The 24124-nt window shown below is 44.2% G+C and overlaps 1 protein-coding gene across 7 annotated transcripts in view; it reads left to right on the top strand.

The window, feature by feature from the left end:
* Positions 1-8833: 8833 nt before the first annotated feature.
* The window catches only part of fgfr2 (fibroblast growth factor receptor 2), a 38790-nt gene continuing 23499 nt past the window's right edge, over positions 8834-24124 (top strand). For 4 of the 7 annotated variants that reach the window (XM_078272362.1, XM_078272358.1, XM_078272363.1 and 1 more), the window contains exons 1-5: positions 8834-8942; positions 11147-11402; positions 18716-18973; positions 19344-19418; positions 23775-23944. In XM_078272362.1, the coding sequence (XP_078128488.1) occupies positions 11222-11402; positions 18716-18973; positions 19344-19418; positions 23775-23944 (684 nt within the window). In that variant the 5' untranslated portion in view covers positions 8834-8942; positions 11147-11221. Of the gene's footprint in view, positions 8943-9028; positions 9047-11146; positions 11403-18715; positions 18974-19343; positions 19419-23774; positions 23945-24124 lie in introns of those variants that run through there. The other 3 variants (XM_078272359.1, XM_078272364.1, XM_078272365.1) reach the window with 3 other exon arrangements.

The following is a 24124-nucleotide window of genomic DNA, read 5'->3' as shown; positions in this document are numbered from 1 at the left end:
CATTCAGTTCTACAGAGGAGTCTATCCAGGTGCCTTCATAAGTACTTGGTTGTTTTATAGGCCTAGTAGGAGTTTTTAATCTGTTATGCTTTGCACAGCTCAGGGTTTCTGCCATCGCCTTGGGCAAGAGGGCGGGAGAAATAGAAACGGGTAGATGCTGAGAGATGGGTTTTTCAAGGGATACCATTGCTCAACAGCATGATTAGGACTTGCAAGTGCAGAACAATGTGGAAGACAACAATGTAAATCTGTCAGTCTGCTGTGGAGGTGGGCATGCTGCAACCTGAAGCCTTGAGTCAAGCAAGCTCGCTCACAGCCCCTCCTCTGTTACTAAGACTGGGAAACTGTGTAAACAGCGGGGAAAAGAGTATGCACAAATGCACGCAGAGAAAAATGAGTGGAAATCTAAGTTTGTACATTTTAAACTTGTATTTTGACAGTTGTGGTGGTTCTGCGATGTGTGCACAAGAGTTGTTTGTCAGGATGCAGGGTGTAGAGATGTTTAATAAGACATAGATCTCTGTCATTTTCCTTCTCTTCCTCTATCTATCTCTCTGGATGTAGTGCAGAAGTAGCTTGAGGGGGTCACAGGTCAGGGCCCTGGTGAGGAGGTGACTCCTCAGGAGACCGCTCAGCTCAAATTAGGCCTCAGATTGGCGTTCACGGTCAAAATAGTTAACCTCAGCTCACCCCATCGTCTCTTAAGAAAACATATGCTTTGCCTCAATGCCGTAGTCTCATTTCAACAAACTCTGTCAACCACACAAGGGCAAACATGCTTTGTCATACAGGACCACCAACACTAATACTAAATACAGCATATTAGCACAGAGTAGAACAAGAATAATTAGGAATTAGGAGTTGTTATATGTTACTAACAGGACCAAATAAAACATGATGGAGCAATAATGTAGACTGGGTAAACCCAGCCCGATCTGCCGGCGATTTGATTTCTCCCTGCAGCTCCGGCTGGAAACCTGTACGTTTATCTATCCTGCTTCCGTTACAAATTTGCGGGAACCACAAACTGGCTTATCCACCTGGCGCGCTATTGGCGGGTTTAACACGATGACGATAGAGAGGCGACCAAGCAGCTTCTTGTTTACGTTCAACATGACGGCCACCGAAGCGCAGCAACCCATTGATGCAGCTGTCGCTGCTACGTCACCAGGATTGTTGGTCTGATTGGTTGAAGGACTATCCAATTGCGTACAGAGTCATTTGAACTATGCCCGTTGATCACGCCTCTTGTGCAGAGAAAATACAGAGCAGACTCCCCAGACTAATGTTCAATCTTAAAAGATTGAGCTTGGTCTGGTGATAGCCAGACAAGCAATATTGTTTACTGCGCTCATAACTTATTATTTCTTGTGCTCCTGCCACTGGACAGAATGGTAAGTAGGGACACAGAGAAACAATAAACAGAGTTAAATGTGGGAGCAGGGAATGGAAAACAGCACCAAGCCAAGGTCAAGTCTATAAGTGCCGCCCTGCAGAGTGATTTAGATGCTGTGACCAGAGGGCTTGTCCAATAGCAGCTCAGCAGTGTGAATTAGGGTGGGATGGTAGAGGTGTTGAGAGCCTTGGTGGTAATGACTTGCTGATGACATTGGGATATAGAGCAGTCTTTTCTCTGCCCCAGGGGTTAAAGGTCAGACAGCCCATTCACTGACCTCGTGATTTATTCCCTGGGCCTCCCTCAATCTATAATCACAATGAAAGCTATGTGTATGCTGGGAATGCATGACTCGCTTTGAGGGGGGCACTCCAGAAAGACCCTAAATACATTCGGTTTGTTTCTTCAGCCCTCTTTAGTCCTCACTTTATCACCGTCTGCGACAACAAACGCTCTCTAAAGATCAGCCAGATGACAGGCTGTGCTCATCTTCAAATGGCGTCAAGACTCTCAATAGAAAACACCTGCTTTCAAAATGCAGTGAAAGTCTTTCAGAAGCCCCACTGCCTTTAGAAGAGTGTCCATGAGGACATGCTCAAAGATAGCATCAGTTCTCTTCATGGCACCGGATAGTGCTGCTGGTAAGAGCAGTAGATTACAGGTTCTACAAATCACTAGTCCTGTCAGTTGTCACTCAGAGCGACTGCTAGTTCTGAAACAGTTCGGCTCTGTACACCATGTAATGTTTAACCTGACTTCCTGCTGCTCCGGGCAGAGGGACTGCAGGGATCACTACAGTCAGCGCTAATGTCTAACTCCCTCTATCAACAGGGAAGCAGGAACAGGTTGCAGATTATATATGCCTACATTTAAACAAGTAATCTAATCCAACACTGAGCATGTAAGTCTTATTTTTGATATACTGTAAAACGAGTAAAATTTCAATGGTGACAGTAAGCCTCATTTCTTTCTAACTTTTTCTAACACGTTCTTTGAGTTAATGAACTGCAGTTATTGTTGAATGTTTAATATGAAGCTAGCTTTAGAGGTGCAGCTAGACATATGTTATTACCCTTGGACAAAGCCAGGCTAGCTGTTTACATTTGTTTCCAGTCTTTATGCTAAGCTAAACTAACCGGCTGCTGGCTGTAGCTTCATACAGATACAAGAGTGGCATCAATCTTGTCATCTAATTCCCCAACAGGAAGCGAATAAGTGTATTTTCCAAAATTACGAACCTTTACTTAAAGCAAGATATGTAATGTTTAAAGAAGAAATAACATTTTCTTGCTTTTACAAATGAAAAGAAGGAATCATAAGCACTAAGACGTACCATTGTGCCAAGGTGTTGTTGCTACAGCTTTACCTGGTCTGGTGTGACCAGTAGCTTATGGTGGCTAATGTTAGCAAACTTCAGGTAGATTCTGTAGTTTCTGTAGAATGGATATTACTGATGTAGTTTACTGGCTTGATGGCTTGTTTTCTGTACTTGTGGAACTCTTATGCTAGGTTTTAGGATGTATCATTATTATGTAATTGCATTTCAACATTTCATGGATATTTTTATTTAAGAAAAGTAAATTCAAACAGCATTAGGAACAAAAAGGTTGCTATTTGTTCACTTTTTGTAATAAAAAACATTCAATATGTTTCACTACTTAAGACTTTCCATAGCGACGCAAGGACTAACTGAATATGTAAGCTCTTTACTACTGGTATCGTTGAGCCGTGAGTCACTGAACTAATGAATCCCTGGCTTTGCAATGATGTAAGCCTTACAACTCATGGTCAGGATGTGTACGCTCACTAAAGAGGAATATTGGGGTGTTGTACAGGACTGTTAGCTTGAGGAGAAAAACAAACCAAACTTCAACCGTGTCAGCATAGGCTGCGGTCCTGACTTGCAAAGTATGACTCATACCCAGAATGACTGAAGTGACCTGTTCTCTGAACCAAATGAGCTGTGTGATGTGTTTGTATGTGTGTGTGTGTGTGTGTGTGTGTGTGTGTGTGTGTGTGTGTGTGTGTGTGTGTGTGTGAGCATAATGCTTATGTGTTGTGTGACCATTGGACTGTGGAAAAAGCAAGAAAGGAATGGTGAAATAAAGCGAGAGAGAAACAGACAAAGAGAGAGTGAAGAAGTGAAAGAGAAATACTTGTCACTTTTAAAATGCCAGGAAAAAGCTCTATTCATTCTTCATTTTATATAGAGGTATAAAGTTGTCAGTTCTACTCAGCATTTCTCTGTGTTCCTCCCTGGAAAAAGTCCTGTGTTATTTTTATTAGGAGTTATGGTGCCAGGCAGGTGGGCGGGAAAGCAGACATTTTGATCAGGAGTTATACTGCAACACTGCAGCGGGCCCCATGTTTCTGCTTCTTGTGCTGCTGTTTGCTGTTTCCCATTGCAGCTTGAGGGAGTTGAAACTACCAAACTCACAGTTTCAAGCTGGAAACATCTTTCAAACACTCTGGAGTACTGAGGTGGAAACATGTGCGGAATCTGGATGATTGACCCTCCACTCCCCCTCCATCCACTCCCTCTGTCCCTGCTCTCCGTTACCTGCTGAGGGGGAGGAGAGGACAGCGGAGGCCTGGCTTTGTGGATGAGGTTATTACGGCGTATCAGTGACAGTGAGGAGGAAGACCCGCTGACTTATGGGTTGATGCCTCCTGAGCTTAAAGCAGAGGGACTTTGCTGTGTGAGATGGCTTATGTCGGGCAGACTGGGGGGTGGTTCAGCAGTAAGTGATGGCCTCCTAAATGGAGGAGATGCCCAGAGAGTCAACATCATTTGAATAAGAGATTTCTCTCAAAATACTTTGCCATTCTCAAACACACTTCTTGTACCGCTACTACTGATCCCCCACCCCCCCCTGCCCCCCCCTCTAACCAAACACCTAAACTTTCCTTCTGCCAGGGTCCTCTTACATTGCCACATGGCTGCAGAGAAGCTACAGTATGTGGTTCAAATTAGACCCTGAGGCGTGTGTCTACTTCTTACTTCTTTCTCCAATCTTCCCCATCCCCCACCACACACAACTCTGCGCATTTGTTTCATATGTTTGTACAGGATATGACTCACCCACGTTTGTTGTTTTAATGATATAGTGTCAGTGATATATCGGGAGAAAAAGGAGGGATCTCACTAAGATTTGGCACAGTGAACTTATAATAACATATCACTGCCATTCATGATTAACAGCAGCACACTAAAGGAAGACGAAAGAAGGATCCTCCAAAGGAGAACAAGTCTGTATTGTACTCAGTGATTCTCAACAGTGGATATCTCCGTTAGGCTTTAATAGCATTCAGGCCGCTCTGGCCCAGCTCTCTGTGAGGGAGTGGATTGTCTATGTGCCACTGCAGAAATAAAAAGCACTGTATAATGGTTGATTGCCTCCAATAGAGGCGTACACCACAACTATTGCTTGTGTTTTTACTAATATAGCACTGTTGAGATTTGAGAAGATGTGTTGTGATGAGTGTGGATGCTTAAAATAGACATGACTGAGACATGACCCTCAATAGAAAAGTAGCTGCTATAGAAAAGTTAGAAACGCCTTCATAACACCAGAATAAGGAACAGGAGTCTACATGCTCATAATGGCCCCTGTTTATTTTGGTCTGGACCAAAGTGGTTGGCATACTGACCAACAGACATTCCCATCCATTGAGCCAAGCCGCTAGTATGGCTGAAAAGGTAGGAGTTACTGGCACCACATAAAATAATATCACTATAAACTGAGTGATGAGGCTTACAAGTAAGGACTGGTTAAAGATTCCATCCAGAAAAGAAAAATAACCTGTTATTGGAATAATAATTTGTGCCTTTTTTCTTTCTTTTTTTAAATTACATTAAAAAATTTACAAAAATATTTTTACATTCAAAAGCTGGATGCATGGTTTCTCCTATATCTCTGAAAAAAAAAATTCTCAGTGTATTTTTTTCAAGTTTCCACATCACACTTGTATAAGTAGCATATTGGAGGACGATTGGCTTCCAAACTAGTTATGATGTCACAAAATCATATTTGTACGTTTGCGTCTTAAAGGTGAGCACAGAGAAACTTTCCCTCCTCAGCAAATGAATGTCAAATCAGCCTTCTGCTGTCAGACTCTGCACATACATCATTCTGCACGGTCAAACATCCATGTGAAGTTACAATGAGCAAAACACATTTTGTAGTGTAGGGGAACTTTAATGTGAACCAACCACGGCTAGTTGTTGATTAGCTCTCTTCAACAGCATCTTGAATTTGCATAGCAGCAGGAGGCATGCTTAATGACTGGTGAGTGGCTTCGCTTCAAACATCCCTCCCAGCTCCAATTGTCACAGCAGTAAGAAGTATTCCCACCATTAACACACGGCTATGGGAGAACCTTTGGCCTCCTGATGAGTTCTATCAACAATGAATCAATATGTTCATCTAAGATGCTGATGACAAGCTATTAGCTTGTCACTTTCTCCTCTCACTCTGCTACCTAATTCCTAACACTGTGGCTGCTGGCGCAGGAAGGATTAAGGAAGAAAGAGGACTGAAGAAAAGATTTGAGATGGAGAGGGACAATGACAGGTTGACGGATACCACAGCGCGAGGGCATTGAGTCCATCCAGTTCTCAGTCAAAAGGTCTGCTTGATGAGGTTTCTTTCAAATGTGGGATGCCCGAGCGGTGGAAAATAAATTAGGCGATTGTAAATAGACTTATGTTGTAGGAGGAAAGAGACACAGAGAGGGAGAAACGATGGGGGGTATTTTGTGCCACTCTTAAAAAATGAGTCAAACTCTCCTTCCTCACCTCTCGCGCCCTCTTTATTACTAGCCAACCTGTCAGCTCCACTGTTATCTGATGGCTTTACTTGTGGAGGCAGAGATGGGAGAGGAGAGAAAAACAGACGTAGAAGTCTCCATTCCCAGTCCAAACCTTTGCCTCAGAAAAAAAGCCTTGTTAGTGCCTCTTTTCAAAGTGAATGGTAGAGTTTCCCCTCCCTTGTTTAAAAAAAAGAGGGTTTCAGCAGTGGAAGTGAGACAAAAATAAAAAGAGTCTGCGGAGATTAGAGTCTTCTACCCCCCCTGTGTCTTTTTCAGAGCACTTGAACGCCTGAACCAATGCAGGAGACAGCTTGAAGCAGTGGGGGACGAGCTCCAGGGGGCCAGCCTTCTCTCTCTGGGTAGCTGTGGACAGATCTGTTCATCCGTAGAAAAGTTATGAACTTCAGTTATCCCTTCTGCAACAATGCACTGTATCATAGAAACCTTACTAACTTTTCCCTCCCCTCTTTGCTTTCATGTGATCACGTAATATATGAAAGTATCCTGCAGAGGACCTGTGACCTGTAAAAGAAAAGTAACGTCAAACGTAAACACTCAAGTAAATTACAAGTAACTTAATTTGGTTTACTTAAGCACAGTACTAAGCTACATTTCACTACTGTGTGTATGTCACTCTTTATCAAACTGTGTATAATTCAAAGGCATTATTCCACATAAATGACAAATAATCAAGATTGTGTTTGTGTTTTATTTCCATCGTGCTCCCAAAACCATGACATTAAACCAGATAGTTGACATCCAGATATGCTTCTGATGCTTTTCCACGTGCAGATGTTGCAGATTTCACTCACCATCTGCCCTTCCTGTAAAAGCGAGAAAGTTGACATTATTGAAGTAGTTAGCAAGCTTGCTGAAGTGTCCTTGAGCAAGACATAAGTCTGAGCTGCTGTAAGTGTGCTACACAACATGTCTGATTCTGATTGTATTGGTTGATGGCTCAACCTTCATGTAGCATCTCAGTTGTGGAAAGTAATAAAGTATTTACTTAAAGTGTGTACCTTAGAACAATTTGGATGGATTTGTACTTTTCTTGAGTATTTTCATTTTCTGCTTTCAGAGGGAAATATTGGATCTACTAATTACATGACTTTCAAACTGTTAGGCTTTATGTTATGTATTGGCTATTTTAATATTGTTGTATTACTACTGACGCCTTTAACTAGGACTTTGTTTTTTGGCTTTGCTAGATTGCTCCATAAATGTATCATATTTAGAAGCTGATGACATGCTTTCCATGCTATATCTTTAAGTTAATTTTGCTGATCATTTTTCAGTACTTTTACAGGATGTTTTCTTGAAATAAGTTATAATATACATCACATGTGTCAAACTCAAGGCCCGCGGGCCAAATCCGGCCCCTCGCAGATTTTGATCCGGCCCGCATGTCAATTAAGGGTCACAATAAATTTTGGCCCACCAAGTTCTTGTCACTTTTTCTATGATGGTTGAGGAACTTTTTTGGGACTTTATGTGGACCAAACTGTAAGTGATAAGACTGTGTGAGACATGCAATAATACATTCAAAGATGTTTGACTTTTTCGATAAATAAATAAAAGCATGTCAATAAACTCCACGTCTGGCCCCTGATGTGATTCTCATTATCCAGTGTGGCCCTTAGTGAAAATGAGTTTGACACCCCTGCTATACATTGTGGTATTTCTACTTTTACTTAAGAACATTATCTGAATACGTCTCCCACCACTGCATCATCTAAATATACTGAACTATACTGTATGGAATGGATGCTGTGTGTGTGTGTGTGTGTGTGTGTGTGTGTGTGTGTGTGGGGTGCTGTGCGTGCGTGCGTGCGTGTGTGTGTGTGTGTGTGTGTGTGTGTGTGTGCGTGCGTGCGTGCGTGCGTGCGTCTCCTCCCGCAGATGTCTTGCGTTGGCCACTGAGGGGCGTTGTTACTGCGGTCTGATAGCTCATGAGCGGAGCAGGGGCCCTCGCATCGGACCCAGTTTGAGCAAGTTGAGCGAAGGCAGGCAGGCAGCGCTGCAGTTTGATGGGCGGAGGAAGGCAGGGCCCAAAAGCATTGCGGCCAGGAAGCGGCTCGAATTACACTGGGGGTGCTTGGGGGGGAATGACACCCACTGGAGTGAAGGAGGAGGGCAGTGTGTGGAGACGTAAGGAGGAGAAAAAACCCTAGTAAACCTGACAAAGCGTCTGAGAAACAGTGCGAAGACTGTCGGCGGAAGAAGAGAAAGAGACGCGAAAGACGCTCTTTTCACCAGGGGGAAACGCACATTGATGGATTTTATGACATTTTGCATCGGACAACTATCATATTGTACCTTTTAAAACCGCGTTCCACCTCCTTAGTGGCTGCAAACTTAATTTTGAGTTGACAAGTGCGCTGCTCGGGAACACTGGGCATGTTTTGCGCCCTAGAAGAAACTTGGTGACGGGGAGGAAAGTTTCGGGGGGACAGCGGTATGGTTTTCCGAGCTGTTTGTGAAGGATAACTCGTGTAAACTCGGGATTTCCTTGCATGGCATTGGACTACGCTGCCAGTCGGGGTTGGAATATATCCTCTGATCTGATTTGATGCCGGCTGATTGTGGAATAGTAAACTGAAAGAAGGCAGCGCCTCGCAGTTTTGGTGCATTGTGGAGTTGGAGACATTCCTCTCTCTCTGGATTCAGCTCATGCTCTCTCCTCCCTTATCTGTGCATGCCAAAACAGAGATCTCCACGATTTTATTCCTCCCTGGTAAGTCTTTTCTGTTTACTTCTAAAGCGTCCTCACAATCTGATCTGTCAAGGTTTCGCCTGACATGACACATAGGCTACGTTGTTGATGCTTTGCGCTTTTGGGTCTGTACTATTTATTTTCTTACTGCTGCATGCGAAACTAGGAACGATTTTACTACTTATAGTTGAATTGAAAGAGTTTTCTAACCAAGAAATCATTTTGAGCCTTTTTTTGGGGGTAAAATATGCAGTTATCCATACAGTTTGTTATTTGAGAGTTTCTTAAATTCCCATCCAACAAAATAATACAATTTGTTTTAATGTATATGATAATTTCTACCATACTTTATTAAATTGAAATTGGTGAAATCTATCATTGTTTATTTTAGAAGGCGAGGACCTACTGCACCTTGCACCATCACTTTAGGGCTCATTAACAAGTGTCCTGGTTATTTATTACTTTGCTTAATTTTCTACATTGCATTTATGGTGCCAGTTATCCCATGACCGCAGTTGTTTTTTCACTGCTTGGTGCCGGAGCCCTAAATCACTGAACAGCTCCAAATGAGCCCCCATTGTGGAAAAAGCCAACTGATTTGAATTTCAATAGGAATTCAATCAGTGCCAAGACATTTCATTCAAAGCCGAGTTTGAATGAAGGCTGTGGTCATGTATGGAGCAAAGTCCCTCATGTGCCCAAATGTCATGTCGTCAGCAACATGCTAAATACGTTTTTCAATGAGGAGCACATATCAACTCTATAAACCTTTTTCGCTGTAGTTTAATGTTTTTTTTTCTTTTTACCCATTCCGTTCTTTAGGTGGGTTTATATCTGATAGCTGCAGAATAACAATCCTTTTTTTTTTTAATTATTGTGCTCTACACTTTTAAACAATTTCAAACAAATGGAAGGTTTTTGGGTAATTCTGGTCTCTATTCGTCCTGCTGAAGTTTTCAGACAGCGGTAAGCTCAATGGTTGATTGGTGCACTGATTGGTTTACAATCCATTAATAATGCATACGTCTGAGCTCTAACTATGCAGAATCATTCGCCTTAATTGCAAAATCAAACTGGTGCATTATAGCTCTAATAAAGTTAGGATGTCGGCTTACATTCATGGATTCACCCCGACACCATGTGCGCGTCCACCGTCCGTGTCGCCTGCAGTCCCCAAGGGGTGAATTAAACCTAAATCAGGTTGCACGTTTTCAGGTTGGCACTCTAAAAGTCAAACTACATGTGTCTTTGCGGGTAAAAACCGATCGATCCAGCTGGAGCAGCAGGAGCGCAGGGGAGCGTGACTTCAGCAAACCTCCAGAGACACACTTGGTTGAACCGCAGATGTCTGGCTAAACAGATTGGTGTGTGTGTCTACAATATTGGAATATTGCATTTCAATTAAAGCCTTACTGGTTCCATAATCAAGTCACGCAAATGCAATAGGAGCCTCTTACGAATACAATTAACACGGATGCAGCAGCGCGGGCTACAGGTTTGTCGCATCTGTTGCGCACGGGAATAAACGATGTCCAGCTAAACCAAATTGGTGCCACATTGGCTGATATGCTGTCCATCCTGCGTCCTCGTCATCAGTTAAGAATACATTCTATTATTAATACAGAAGCAGTGTGAAGGTAAAATAATACAGGAGAATAAACATTAGATTTGTGCGAAATCTCATTTTAATTAACTTAAAAAAAAGTCTTATCTTTGAGCTGTATTGCAGTAGTATGATTCAGGGAGACATTAAACTGGTTAGACTGTGGACACCGACCGAGCTCTTGGTTTTTCTAATACATATTTCAATGCATATAATTATAGATGAGACGTAGAAGTAGATGCAGGTTGGTTGTGTGTTGACTGCTGGTGCCTCACAGCTTCGGTATGTCTGGGGCATGGCTAGTTTGACAGCATTTTGAAACCCTCTCTGTCTTGGTCTCTCCTTTCCTTTTTCTGTTTCAATTTGTCAAAAATAATGTAAAGAAGGAAAAGGTTCAGAAACAAGTGCAACATGCAATTATTTTACACTAACAATTTTCTTTCTCCCCCCCTTCTCGCTGCCTTTCTGTTCATTCCTCTGTCTACCTCTTCAATCATCACTCTGCCACCACCTTCCCTTCCTCCTTCTCTCTCTCTCTCTCTCTCTCTCTCTCTCTCTCTCTCTCTCTCTCTCTCTCTCTCTTTCTCTCTCTCTCTCTCTCTCTCTCTCATTCACCTCTCAGCCCAGGTGATTGGGTGAATTCCAGTGAGTGACAGGCCGACCCTGCAGCAGTTGATGGTTGGGCGGACCCCCTCAGATGGGATCAGTGTCCAGGGGGAGGTGGAGAAGGGGGATATGGGGAGCACTTGCCCCCACTAACGGGATGGCCTCATGGGCCTGGCTGCTGGCCGCTGTCCTGCTGTCCCTGCTGACCGTCAGCGTGGCCCGGCCGCCCCTCACCGCAACCAAGGAGGAGGAGGCCACTCTGGAACCTGAAGGTAAGCAGCGGGGGGGAATGGGAAGGGACAGAAAAGAAGGGTGTGGGAGGTGGAGCAGGGGGGAATACCATTTGTTTGGTTTGTTTATAGAGAGCAGGTGTAGGTCTGTCAAGTTTGACTTCAGAGTTTTGATAAACGTCTCTAGCCTTTCCTGAGAATTCCTTATTCCTGAAATGCCAGTGGATGAAAATCCAAGATTTGCTTCCAGCAAAATTAGGGATATTTAGATTTCTACAGTTTCATCCATTTGAAGATAGAGCAGTAACAAAATAACATGGTTTCACTGTTTTCCACTGTCACCGTGTTTGAAAATTTCATTTTTTTGAGCCCTTCTTTTCTTTTCTTTCTGTTTAAACTACACTAAATATCTAACAAGTAGAAATAATGGAGTCCTTGTAAGATTTTAGCGGGATTCAAATAAATAAACCAAAGGAAAACAACTAACCTCAGCATGGCGAGCCTCACCATGAGGCGTGTGATTCACACTTTTTTGTTTTAATTCTCCTGCTGATGTCTGTGGTAGGTTAGGGTATACTCGAGTGTTAAAGGCAGGTTTGTGACCCCGTGTGGGAGGACAAGGGAGAGTTGTGAAGGAGGGTGGGACAGTGTTTATGCTGGTATTTCTCTTATGCCCTACTTGCCTGGAAAGAAGCACAAAGAGGGAGGGAAAGGGTTTGGGGCTTCTCAGGGTTTCTTTGAGTTCTTCGAGTTTGTTTGTGCGCTCCGTTGTCTGTAAAGATTGTGAATGCAAATATTTTAGAGTCATATGTTTTATTGGCAAAACAAATACTTTTATGAGAGCTTTTTGTTTTGTGGTCTTTCTTTTTCCTTTGAGGCTTCTCCATTTTCTGTCTCCGGTCTGGTCAGAGACGAGCTAATTAGAGTTGTTGTGATTGATGGTAACTCACATTCCAAAGCCTTTTGTTCCCGGGCTTTAATCAGCATGCTAATTGTAAGTTGGGCCAACAACAGAGCATCACTTATTTTTAAGCCTCCTTCCCCATCTCTCTCGGTCTTTCTCAACACACACATACACTCTTTGCCCTTTGCCCTAGAGGTCAGGTATCCTTCTTACCTAGCTTGATGCGAGACTGCCGGAGCTCTCCTCTCCTGTTGATGCTTTTGTTGTTCTGTCGTAGACTGTTTGGCTCTAAGCCGGTGGGTTCAGAGCCCCAATGGCATGCTACGCTACATGGCCACAGAGAGGACAGAGACAGTTTTCCACAGTTATACAATCTTCCAGGAAAGGGCCAAGAGGATTTGTGCATATTTGACTTCTCCTTTAGATGGAGAGATTACGGAGCGCTGGGCTGCGGTGAAGTCATGTGACTGGAGATTAAGTGGCTAGACCTGGGGGTCACATGATGAGAATCTGGCCTGCTTACCTGATCCCGAGTCAGTTTCCCTGCTGCACACAGCAAACATGGATTTTGTTTTAACCGCAGCCGTGTGTGATTGAATCAGTGCATCCACAGCCTCCTTCCGTTCACTGCTCCTGATGGGCTGCGCTGGTGTCACCTGCAGGGCATAGATCTTAGGGAGACAGATTGGCTAGTCCCACCTTCTACACCCCTACTCCACCCCTTTCTGCCCTGCAGCCTGGGTCACCCCACTGCTTGTGTGTGTGGGAGCATTAATTGTTGAAGATCATCAGATTGCATATCAATTGTTGTCTCTATAGAGCCCATGCCTGCACCCCTGGTGGCCCTGCTAGTTTGTTTACCTGTCACTGCTGTAACAGTAGAAGTAGAGCGAGCACACTGCTTAAAGCCTTCACAACAGACCTATTGTTGTCCATGTAACCACTTCAGTATCTATGGGAGTGTTTACCTTGTTCAGGCACTCTCTGCTTGCACAGTGATTAAAATACTCTGAGTGAGCTGAATAACAATGGTACCAAACACAGCGGGTGTGTGTCTTTAGCATTGGTATTTTCTTGCTCTCTGGTCTGTTCATGGCCCTCTTTGCATATAATGTGAAATACATGTGGCACCAGTTACATCAGAACGAAGGCCGAATGTGAGTACAGTTGACAAAAGTCTGCTCATGGTCTCGCTGTACCTTCGTGTACTCCCTGCCAAACTCTGGTTCTTCAGAAAATGCTCTGATCAGCATGGAGGCAAACACTTCAAAAGAGGCTACAACAGACACATTTTATATAATAAAGAGTTTCTGGGCACAGTAGGAACATAATTGCTCTCTTGGCACATCTCTGTATTTACGTATTTGCTGCATGATTTCAACTCTTAATCAAGTTTCCACCGGTATGCTGTACCTTATTTAATAAGATACAGCTTGTGTTAAACACGGTACAAATTGCCTTTATTTCATTAACAGCCAGGTTTATTATGGACTGCTAATCAAGATCATAGTTTTCAGTAGACTGTTGTAGTTGTATGTGAAGGTGGGAATGTGAAGGAATAACAGGCTTAATATCTATCTGTACACTGTGCTATCTACACAGTAGGAGTCCAGTGGTAAAAGTATAAGAGAGTCAGCTGGTCGGTTAAGGACACAGAGTGTGTGTGTGTGTGTGTGTGTGTGTGTGTGTGTGTGTGTGTGTGTGTGTGTGTGACTGTGGCGATGGCAATGGAACTGAACTCCAAACAAACGCAGTGTGTCTGCCGGTGGTGTGACCGTGGGGCAGTTGGGCTGAATTTACGGCCTTCGCACAATGACTTTTATTAGCCTGCCATTGGCTGGTGTTAATCTTGAAGGCTTGAGTGTGTTAGTGGTTGTGTGTGTGTGTGTGTGTGTGTGTGTGTGTGTGTGTGTGTGTGTGTGTGTGTGTGTGTGTGGACTGTTATTTGCCTTGGCAGATGTGCCAGAAAATACTTTGTCACTCCACCGCTCAATCTCACACCTGTCTGATAAGAGGCTGGGAAGAGCTGCTACCTGTGCCAGCTTGTGCCTCAGGTGTACGGCAGGAGGCAGAGGGGAATCTGAGCCAGCATTGATAGGGTGCAAGATGATGGAGGGAAAACACTGACTAAAACCACAGAATAAAATAAAATATATATAGATGAAGAAACTAGAAACTAGACTCAAAAGAAGCAAAATTAAAGCAATTACTTAAAAACAGTTTACGTAACAAAATAGTATTTTACCTAGATAATGTTCCACCGACTGTAGGCCTATGTGTTTTTTAGAGTATTTGTAGTGCTCAGGATAATAGATCTTCATTTTATGTGTTTTTGTACAAGTCACTGAGCCTCCCGCATGATCACTTTTCAGGAAAAAGTGTCTCTTATAATGTGTGTAAGTGCTGAAAAATAATCACGTGTTTTGATAATTAATTGATAATGATAATCTCATTCTTAAAGTATGAAATAGTGGGGGGAAAATGCTAACTAAACAATTTATTTACAGATGTTACTCTGGGAAGTTGTGACGGGGAAACATAGTTGTGAGATTCATGGATAATGAAAATAGATGACTCTAGAAGCCAGAGCAAAGTAGAGGGAAGCTCTACTCTAAGGGTCACTAGAACTCCAACCACAGAAGATTTTTGGAGATAAGCTGTAGCCAGTGAGTTAAAGGGGTCGGGTGGGGTTCAGGGAATGCCTTGATGAGGGGTGAAGGGGAGGCTGAACCGGAGGGGCTGTTGCCATGGACGCCAGCAGGAGCCAGTTCATGGAGCTGCTCCTTTGTCATAATAAAAAAGCTAAGGAGGGATTTGAATGTGAAAAGACACTGACATCAGAAAAGAGGGAGAGACAAAAAAAAGGGGAGAAAAGTCTGTGGATTTGACTATTTGAGGAGGATAAAGAGGGAAGAGTAGAGGAAAAAAGGAGGGATAGGAAGGGCAGTAGAGATAATGTAATTTGGCAATGCGTGTGTGTGTGTGTGTGTGTGCACGCGTGTGCGCGTTTGTATGTGTGTGTGTGTGTGTGTGTGTGTCTGCGTGCGTGTGTGAATGTGTGTGTGTGTGTGTGTGCCTGTTGGTCTGCATGCATGCTGTGTGTGCCTCCGAGACGGCAGTCATTACATTTAGTCCACCATCCCGTTGTGCAGAACGCAACAGGGAGGGGATGGGGGAATAGATTTGCAGCCGAATGTGCCTCCCTGCAGAAGGAAATTCATGAGATCGTATACGTAAAAAAATTGTTCGTAAACTCTGCCCTCGCCACTTTGCCAACATCTTGGCTCTTGCCTGCTTGACAGACAGACGGAAAGACAGATGGGCGAGCAGACGTCAAGGAGATGTTGGATGTGAATTGCTCTCTGCATTTTGCAGCAGACGCTCAGGCTGCGAGACTAATTATTGTCAGCCAAGATGGTGCGAATGAGGACGAAGAGATAGCGAGGAGTGGACAGCCTGAGTCTGTCACACCTGATAGACACTTGTAATAGCTTTCAGAGAAAGAGAGAGCGATGTGTTTTAAAACGGAGCTCTTCAGGAGAAGAGATGCAAAATGATAGTGATGATGGAGGGGAGAGGAGAAAGCTGTTTGAAAGAAATCGAGCAAAAGTTCGAGTGTGTGTATGAGATAGAGAGGCTTCCGCCCCCTTCCTGTGGTGCAGAGGGGGATGAAACTTTGCAGAGATGAAAAATTCTGCAGTGAAGTGCTTCAACTATTCAACTTAACATGCATCCCTGGACCCTTGTAAACTTTTTTTCAAGTGGAGCAAGGTGTGTGTGAGTGCGTGTCTAGGCCTGGATCTCCTGGTGTGCACGTGTCTGATGAATACATCTGTTAATATGCAAACTCTGTGTCATTATTTTCTCACTGTGTACATGGTTTCTTAAGGTTCGTGCTGCATTCAGTGTGTGTGTGTGTATGTGTGTGAGCTTACGTGACACAGGTTCCCATGAACAATTGTGCATGCTGGAGGTGTCAACAGGTTTGGGAAGGGTCAGGGTTAGGTCAGCAGGGTCAGCGCGTTGGGGCCGGGGGAGGGAGGGGAGGGGGGAGGGGGGGAGAGGACGTGTGGGAAGGGGGAAGGAGAGGGCAAAGCTGAAAGAGAAGGTGAAAGAGGGAAATGAAGAAGCAGCAGTAGGAGGAGGAGTTGATGGAGGGGGACAGATGGACGCAGCCAAGATAAGAAAATGATGAAGGCAGAACTAACACGTGCATGCTTTCTTTAGTCAGACGCACCATTTGGATAGATTCCTTGCCTTTCCTGTACTTATTTTCCCTCCTTCCATGTCTCCTTCTTCCTTAGACTTGTCCATGTAGTGTAACACACACACACACACACACACACACACACACACACACACACACACACACACACACACACACACACACACATATCCATGTGTCTGTATGAGTATTACTTTCTATGAAGCAGTGCCCTTTCTTTCTCTTCAATGTGCTGACAGACAGTGCAGCCTGTGTGTGTATATATATATGTATGTTCCAGGTGTTGCGTTGCTACATTAACCTCATTGCCGGTCCCACCATCTTGAAATTGTCCATACCTGTTCGCTTCCCAGCAGATAACTGCGCTGCTTTGTGTCCACGACATCTCTTAATCTCTAAAATCCCAAATGAAACAGCAAAGGAAAAGCTGAAGCCAGTTAATGTCAAAGCACAGGCAGTGGCCCTTGGTGTGGAAAAACATGTCATAAAAGGTAGCGAAGACAGCTACCATCAATCAGCGCAGGAGCTCCACCTCTTATAAGACCACACACTCAGTCCTGGGTGGGGAAGGAGGGGTTAATTATTTCCGGATCGAAGGAAAGAAGGAGTGAAAAAAAAGACAATACAGGAACTGTACCTGTGTGTGTCTACTTGCCCAGGGGGAACGTTTAGAGGCTTGTGGCGGAATGACTTTCCCTTCCTGTCGAGGCTAGAATGTGTGTGTGTCTACTTTACATTTAACACACACATAGGGCACATAAAGGGGGTGGAATGTTGTTGAAAAGGTGTATTAAGGTACAGGAAAGGCTGGGAGTGCCACTGGCTCTATAATTACACCTATCAGCCTTCAGTCAAACACTAAATATACCGTCATCACTGGCTTTTTCATAAGCTTTTCCATTGTTGCTACTTTCCCCACTCAAATATTTTTGAATCCCACTCTTTTTTTTGCCCCTTTCCTTCAGTTCTTATGGAAGAAAAAACACAAACACACAGTACTGCAATAAAAAGAACTTGGGGTTTCTTCCAGTTTTTTCTCATTGTGGATGGTTTCAACGGTATCCATGTTTGAGCTGAGTGAATGTACACATTTGTGCATGAATGTTTGTGTGTTAAAGTCTCAAGGTGACAGAAGTCAGGAAGTTTTTTTCTCTTCCTTTACCTCAACATTCAGTCACAGTCTCTAGAGTTAGCATGGATACGTATAAAGTCTGTCCTGATGTAGAATTGCTGTCTCAGCTATGGACCCTCAGAATTCCCTCCGATAAATTGGACATACCCCTCATTCTTCGTGCAGTTGTACAAGTCAGAGGACACAGTGTACACACATGCACTCACAGGCGGACTTGGATTTTGTCCCAGAAGTGAAGGTTTTATGCACTTTGGAGTCGACAGGAGTTTCTTGCTCTCTGCCTTGGCCGGCAGATCCTGTGCAGTGGTTGTAGATCCTCCATGGCCGTATTATAAAAGAGAATGAAGAAGTGAGAGATGAAAAACAGAAGAGTCAGGCTACAGCCAGTTCAAGGTTTTCTAAGTTTAGGCGCAGAGTCAAAACCAAAGGAACGCCAAAAAAAAAACAGCCCCCCCCTCCTCTTTTCCCTTTCCCTGCCTGACAAACGCTTCCGTCCCAGACCTTTCTGGCTGCTTTCTTTTGTGATGGGCAGACATGCTGGAGTTTTGTTACCTTTTTTTTTTTAAGGCTGCAGAGATCTGTCTGTACTGCTCCTACTTACCAACACACACTGGCTGCTTGGCACTTATGCTAAAAGGGATGGGTGGTGGTGGTGGGGCGAGGGCTATCGCTCAACACAGTGATGTCCAATTCTCACCTGCTCTCAAAGCATTGATTGTTTTTTTTCTCCACACATGCTGCTATGGCTGTAACTGCATGCTCTGAATCTATAAACGCCAATCACCCTGCGCACTTAATATATAACAGAACAGTGGTATTTTCTAAGGGCTCCATTTCAGATTACTGACTGGGAGTTTGTGGTAACAAAATGTTGGTGTGAAGGTTTAAAAAAATGGGCCTCCTCTTTTCTGTATTGCTCCTCCTGCACAGGTATAATTTGAATGCATCCATTGGGGGTTATGTGGTGATTTTGTTTCTTACACTTTGGCTTGTTTCTTCCTCTCCCATCTCTCTTTCCTCCTTCTTGTGCACCCTTTTCCTCCTCCAATCTGTTCTTTGCCCCCTTCAACCTCTCCCCCCCATTCGCTCTGCAGAGGCATCGAACAAATATCAAATTTCTAAGCCCATGGTGTGCTCAGTGCACCCGGGGGAGTTGCTGAAGCTGAACTGCCCTTTGCCGCCGACGGGGACCATCACCTGGACCAAAGATGGCAGCTCTCTGGGCACCAACAACCGCACGGTCATAGAGCAGGAGGTGCTGCAGATCCGTGATGCCACGGCCAAGGATTCTGGCCTGTATACCTGCACCAGCGTGGGCAAAGACACGGTCTGCTTCATAGTGAATGTCACAGGTGAGTCAGGGAAAAGACAGGTCAGGATAGGACAGGGAGTTTGGAGATTTAGGGTTGGACTGCAGAGCTTGGTTGAGTCCAGGAAGTGGCCATGGAGCAGATATCGTCAGGGATGAACAGCCTGAATTTTGTTTTTGCTTTAATGGCTCTGGGGTCTAGTGTGTGTGTGTGTGTGTGTGTGTGTGTGTATACAACTACAGAAGCATATTGAGAGATTTATCAAAAAAGGGCCCCAATCTAGCATTTTCTTTACACATTTGTGTCTGCATACTTGCGACAAATGGACTGCATGAACATTTCTGCATGCGGTACTGTACGTGTGCATGGGGGTTGCGAAAAGGTTGGCAGTAACCGTGGTTACTCTCTGCAGATGCCATCTCGTCAGGGGATGACGAGGATGATACGGAGCGATCGGAGGACACTGGGGCGGACGGAAAGCAGATAAGTAAGTATGGGAGGAACGAAAAGAGGGATGAAAGTGTTAATGATGCGCTACCCTTCCTCACCAACTAGTAGAAGCCAGTAGGTGCACTGATCTGACCCTGTTTTCTCTCCACAATTCTTTTCTCTGTCTGTGAAATGCTGTTTGTATCGTGAACTCAACCCTCACGTCCTAGCAGCTACTGCTATGGTTTCAGGACCTTTTGTGAGTAAAAATAGCAAATGCTTGCCCCTTATTCTAGTGAAAATAACCACATTTTATTTCCTACAGTAGCATTTGGGAAATATGGGAACAATTGACAAATGAAAGCAAAGAAATGTGCACAGTGTTAACTTTCCTGATTGTCTTCACTTTATATGGTCAGCATGTTGTTTTATGTATGATAATTCAATGATGCTACATCACAGTACACACAGTTTCTCATTGGTAAGATGTCAGTGAAACCAGCAGAAGATATCCCACTGAAGATGCACATTTTGGAAATGGCAAAAAAAAATGCCATTTAAACTCTTTAAAGTAGCATATCGCCCCATATCTAAAGCTTAAATGTTACATACCTCTGAAGACGTGTCCTGGTCTAAAACAATAATGAGAAGTCCCTAACAGCATGTCAAAACTTAAGTCTGGAATGCTGATTGTGATAGCCACAACACTTACAAAGACTTAATCCCTAAGTGAAATAATCTACTAGGTTTGTCAGTGTTTATTAGCACAGTTCAGATTGCTGAGTGTGTGTGTGTGTGTGTGTGTGTGTGTGTGTGTGTGTGTGTGTGTGTGTGTGTGTGTCTCCAGGGAATTCAGAGATTCCTGACATTCCTTTAGCTAGTGTCCCTCAGGTAGTCAGGCCTCATGGAGCCAGCCAGCCAGTCAGTCAGCTGGGCTCATCCATTATGAAAGACAACCCATCTGGACCCAGTTACCCACCTGATGGGCCTCTGTGTGCGTGTGTGTGTGTGTGTGTGTGTGTGTGTGTGTGTGTGTGTGTGTGTGTGTGTGTGTGTGTGTGTGTGTGTGTGTGTGTGTGTGTGTGTGTATCTGGGGGTGGTAATGTGGTTATGTAGCCACATGTACACATGCATGCGTTCACATACACATACAATCACTGAAGTAAAGATGAGGGCTTCCACATCTTGTTAAAATTCTCCACACGCATTGCGTCTCACCGTGAGTCCTCCTCCTCCTCCACTTTTGGGCTGACTGTGATTGCCTGAAATCCATTAAATATGGGGGAGAGAGAGGAATTTAGCAAGAGGGAAAAAAATGGGGGAGAGGGAAAAGATCCAGCCATTCTGGTGGTAATAAGCTGTTTGAAAACAAAGGGAAAGCTGTTCTGGTAGTACAGTGGCATTTTCTTCTTACTGTGTGTGTTTATGAAAATTCAAAACTGAGATCATTATTAAAAGAAAGGGGGAAGAAGAGGACAAGGAAAAGAGGCAGGGGGAGGAGATTTTTTTGGGGGTGTGGGGGGGGGGGGAGGTATGGGGTGTTTGTTGGATCAGTACCAGCTCTTCTCTGAGCATGGCGTGGAGCCTTGGCCGAGGCGCAGAGGACTGGAGCGAGGGAGGGAGGAGGGTGTAGGGTGTGTAGGCGTGGGAGGGAATGAGAGCGGAGAGTGCGGGGTGTAGCTTTATATTCGTGGCTTTTTCCCCCTTCTGGAGCACTCAGAATGAGTTGGGCATCAGGGCACTGCAAAAACAGAGCATTTTGCTTTGACTTTAGAAGATTGAACATAAGCCGGTCCAGAGTGTTTGTCCATCGTCAGCAGTGGGTGGTGTTATTGGAGGAGACATGGAAGAGCCTCTACAGTAAAGCTGTGTTTAGGGGAAGGGTGAGAGTTGGAAAGTCTCTGTCCTGGTGACGACTCGGCTCATTATTGTTAACATCTTCACTCATTGGGCCTCCCCTTTGGTTAAAGCTGCACGGCAGGATTTTCATGGAAGGACAGATCTATCTCAGCAGCATAATTAAAGTCAAGACTGAAACTTAAAACGTGAAGCTAGAGCGCTCGTGCACAGCCCAGAGATAACAGTTTTCATTAATGAATAAATATTAGATATTCACTGATGTCCTGTTATATGTTATTATGGGGGCTCAAGATGAAGAAAAAAACAGAATTTGAGGCCTCCAGTGTGCAACTTAAATGAAGTTTATAAAAAAAACATTGTATTGTGACGAGGAAGTCATAATGTCTAGAAAAAAGTGAGAGTTTTTGTTGTTTTGTTCTAAAGTTACCAAAAAAGGTTTTGACAAAAGCAATTTAAAGGTCCTAAAAAAACAATAATCAGCTTCTTACAATGGGTAAAGGTTTTTTTTAAAACTGTTTTAGCTATTTCACGACAGTGATTTCAGTATTTTTATTTTGTCTGAGCTCCCTCACTTGTTTCAAGTGGGTGGGACTCAATTGGAAAAGGTTGATATTACATATTTCTGTAAACCAATCAGGATTTAGCAATACTTAAGTTTGATTGTTAGAAAAAATTATTGTTTATCAATGGAGAAAATTCTCCTACCTCTTAAACTCTATAAAAGTATTTGGATTAGCAAAGAAAATGCATTGGAACAAATCTTAAAAAAGGGTTTTTCTTGTCATGAAAAGCTGGCATTTTGGAGATGCATGGTTTTCACAGGACCAATACTCTTGAAACTGTATCCTCGAACATTGTTTCCCCAACAGTGGCCCTAAGTTGTCTTGTCCAGCTTGCATAAATGCATAGTAAAGAGGAGGATATCACAGCTTAATGAGAACACATTTCAACGTTGAAATACTACTTTGGGTCACTGATGGATCTAGCTTTCCGGAGGAACTTAGAGGGAAAAAAAGTTGACTCATAGCACAGGAGTTCGATAACCTCAGCTCACCCCAGGCCAGCTTAGGATAAACAGCCGTGAGTGGGGATCCGGATGCACGGGGCTTTGGGGGAGGCGGGGGTTCCTGGAGTCCACAGCAGTTGGGCCAGTGAAAGTTTGGCTTCATCTGGAGAGAGGTCTGGGGGTCGTCTCGTTTGAAGTGCTGCCTCTCCGACGCAGAGCATGGGAAACAGCACCGCTCACCTTTCATGTTCCAACCTCATCCTCCGACCCGGCTGCCAGTTTGGGGTCAGAGGTCATTTCGGAGAGACAGCCTCGCAATGGGCCAGTCTTCACCTAATCTGTCTCTGTCTGAATGGACAGAGCTATGACAGGGAGAGTGAATGAAGAGAAATGGAAGGGGGACTTAGAGGTGAAGATGCTGGAAGAGAAGTACAGATAGTGAGAGCGAAGGAAGAAGAGGAAAGGGGAATGACTAATTATAGTTTGAGCACTTACTGTATCCATCCATTCAGGAAGGAAGAGCACTGTTTACTGACTTTACTATCCAAGTATGTGTGACTTGTCCGGTTGTGCGTTCCAGAGAAAATTATGTGAGGTGTCTGATAGTATGCAGATTGGACAGGCGGGAACGGGAGTGGAGGATATATTTTCCTGGGACGTAAACTGATGTTTGAGGGCCATACTAAAGTCAGTAGTGGTTTTATCTGTGGGTATTCCCTCTGTTGCTTGTACTCCTGCTATATGGAGAGGAAGTGATGGTGTGGAAGACCGTTTTGGTTGTTGTTTGACTTTTAGTTTTTCTTCCCCTCTGAGCCCCATCTGCTTAGGCAATCACACTTCCAGGTGCAGAGAAAAAGGGCGGGTGGGGGCTAGGAGGAAAATCCAGCTGACTGAGAGACAGAAATGGGGAGAAAATAGGGAACCAGAGAATGAACAAAACACAGGGAAGGTGACAGATTTCAGTTGGGGAAATGGTAACAGTTTGCTGTTGATAAACGTGTGCGTTGAGAACTCTGAAAGTGACATTCATTTTTTCCCCTGATGGCACATAATGATTTTCCAAGGGTGATAAGCATCCCTGGCCCTGCCGTCCATATCTAGCCAAGTGACAGGCAGATAAACAGGGGAGCTATGGTAATTGGAGGAAGTGGAGGGAGGGGGGGCTGGTAAGTGGAATGATATGAAATTGAATGTGATGGTCTAGTTACCCTCTTGGCAACGCCCAGGCACATTCTCCCCTCAGAGCTGATGTTTTCCCCCCTCTGCAACACCCCGCCGAGCCTACAGAGAAAGTGTGTTTTTATTTAACTGAGTTAGTGTGGAGCTCTGGGTTGTGTTATGCAGACAGGGGATCAGTCAATGTTGCCAGGGTGGATGGGAGGGGGTCTTTGGGAGTGTTAGAAATGGTTCAGGTTTGGCTCCTCTGCAGTCACGCTTCCCTGTATATCTGCCTTAGCCAGTTCAAGGCCTTGAAGCCAAACTGTTAATGCTGAGGACATGATTAGGAAATCTCACCCTGACTGAACACCAACTGTTCTCTGGTTGTAGGCGCTCCGTATTGGACCTCGTCAGCAAAGATGGAGAAGAAGCTACATGCGGTGCCAGCTGCCAACACAGTCAAGTTCCGCTGTGCTGCAGAAGGCCACCCCACACCTAAGCTGCGCTGGCTTAAAAACGGCCGGCCTTTCCGCCAAGAGGACCGCATGGGAGGGTATAAGGTAGGATAAACCTCATACTTTTTATTACAAATGTCAATTCACTGCCTTTTCTTGCTTTTTTACTGCTTTCTGTGCTGCAGTACTTCTGGCTGTGTGGTGAATTTATTTACATGGGACGTCAAGTTTCCTTCTTCCAATCATTCTCTGGCTGTCCTTTCAACCCTTTTCCACCCTTCACTG

The sequence above is a fragment of the Sander vitreus genome, chromosome 17, assembly GCF_031162955.1.
Source record: "Sander vitreus isolate 19-12246 chromosome 17, sanVit1, whole genome shotgun sequence".
Taxonomy (NCBI): domain Eukaryota; kingdom Metazoa; phylum Chordata; class Actinopteri; order Perciformes; family Percidae; genus Sander; species Sander vitreus.
Note: the sequence above shows the minus strand (reverse complement) of the source record. Positions and strands in the feature narration are given on the sequence as shown.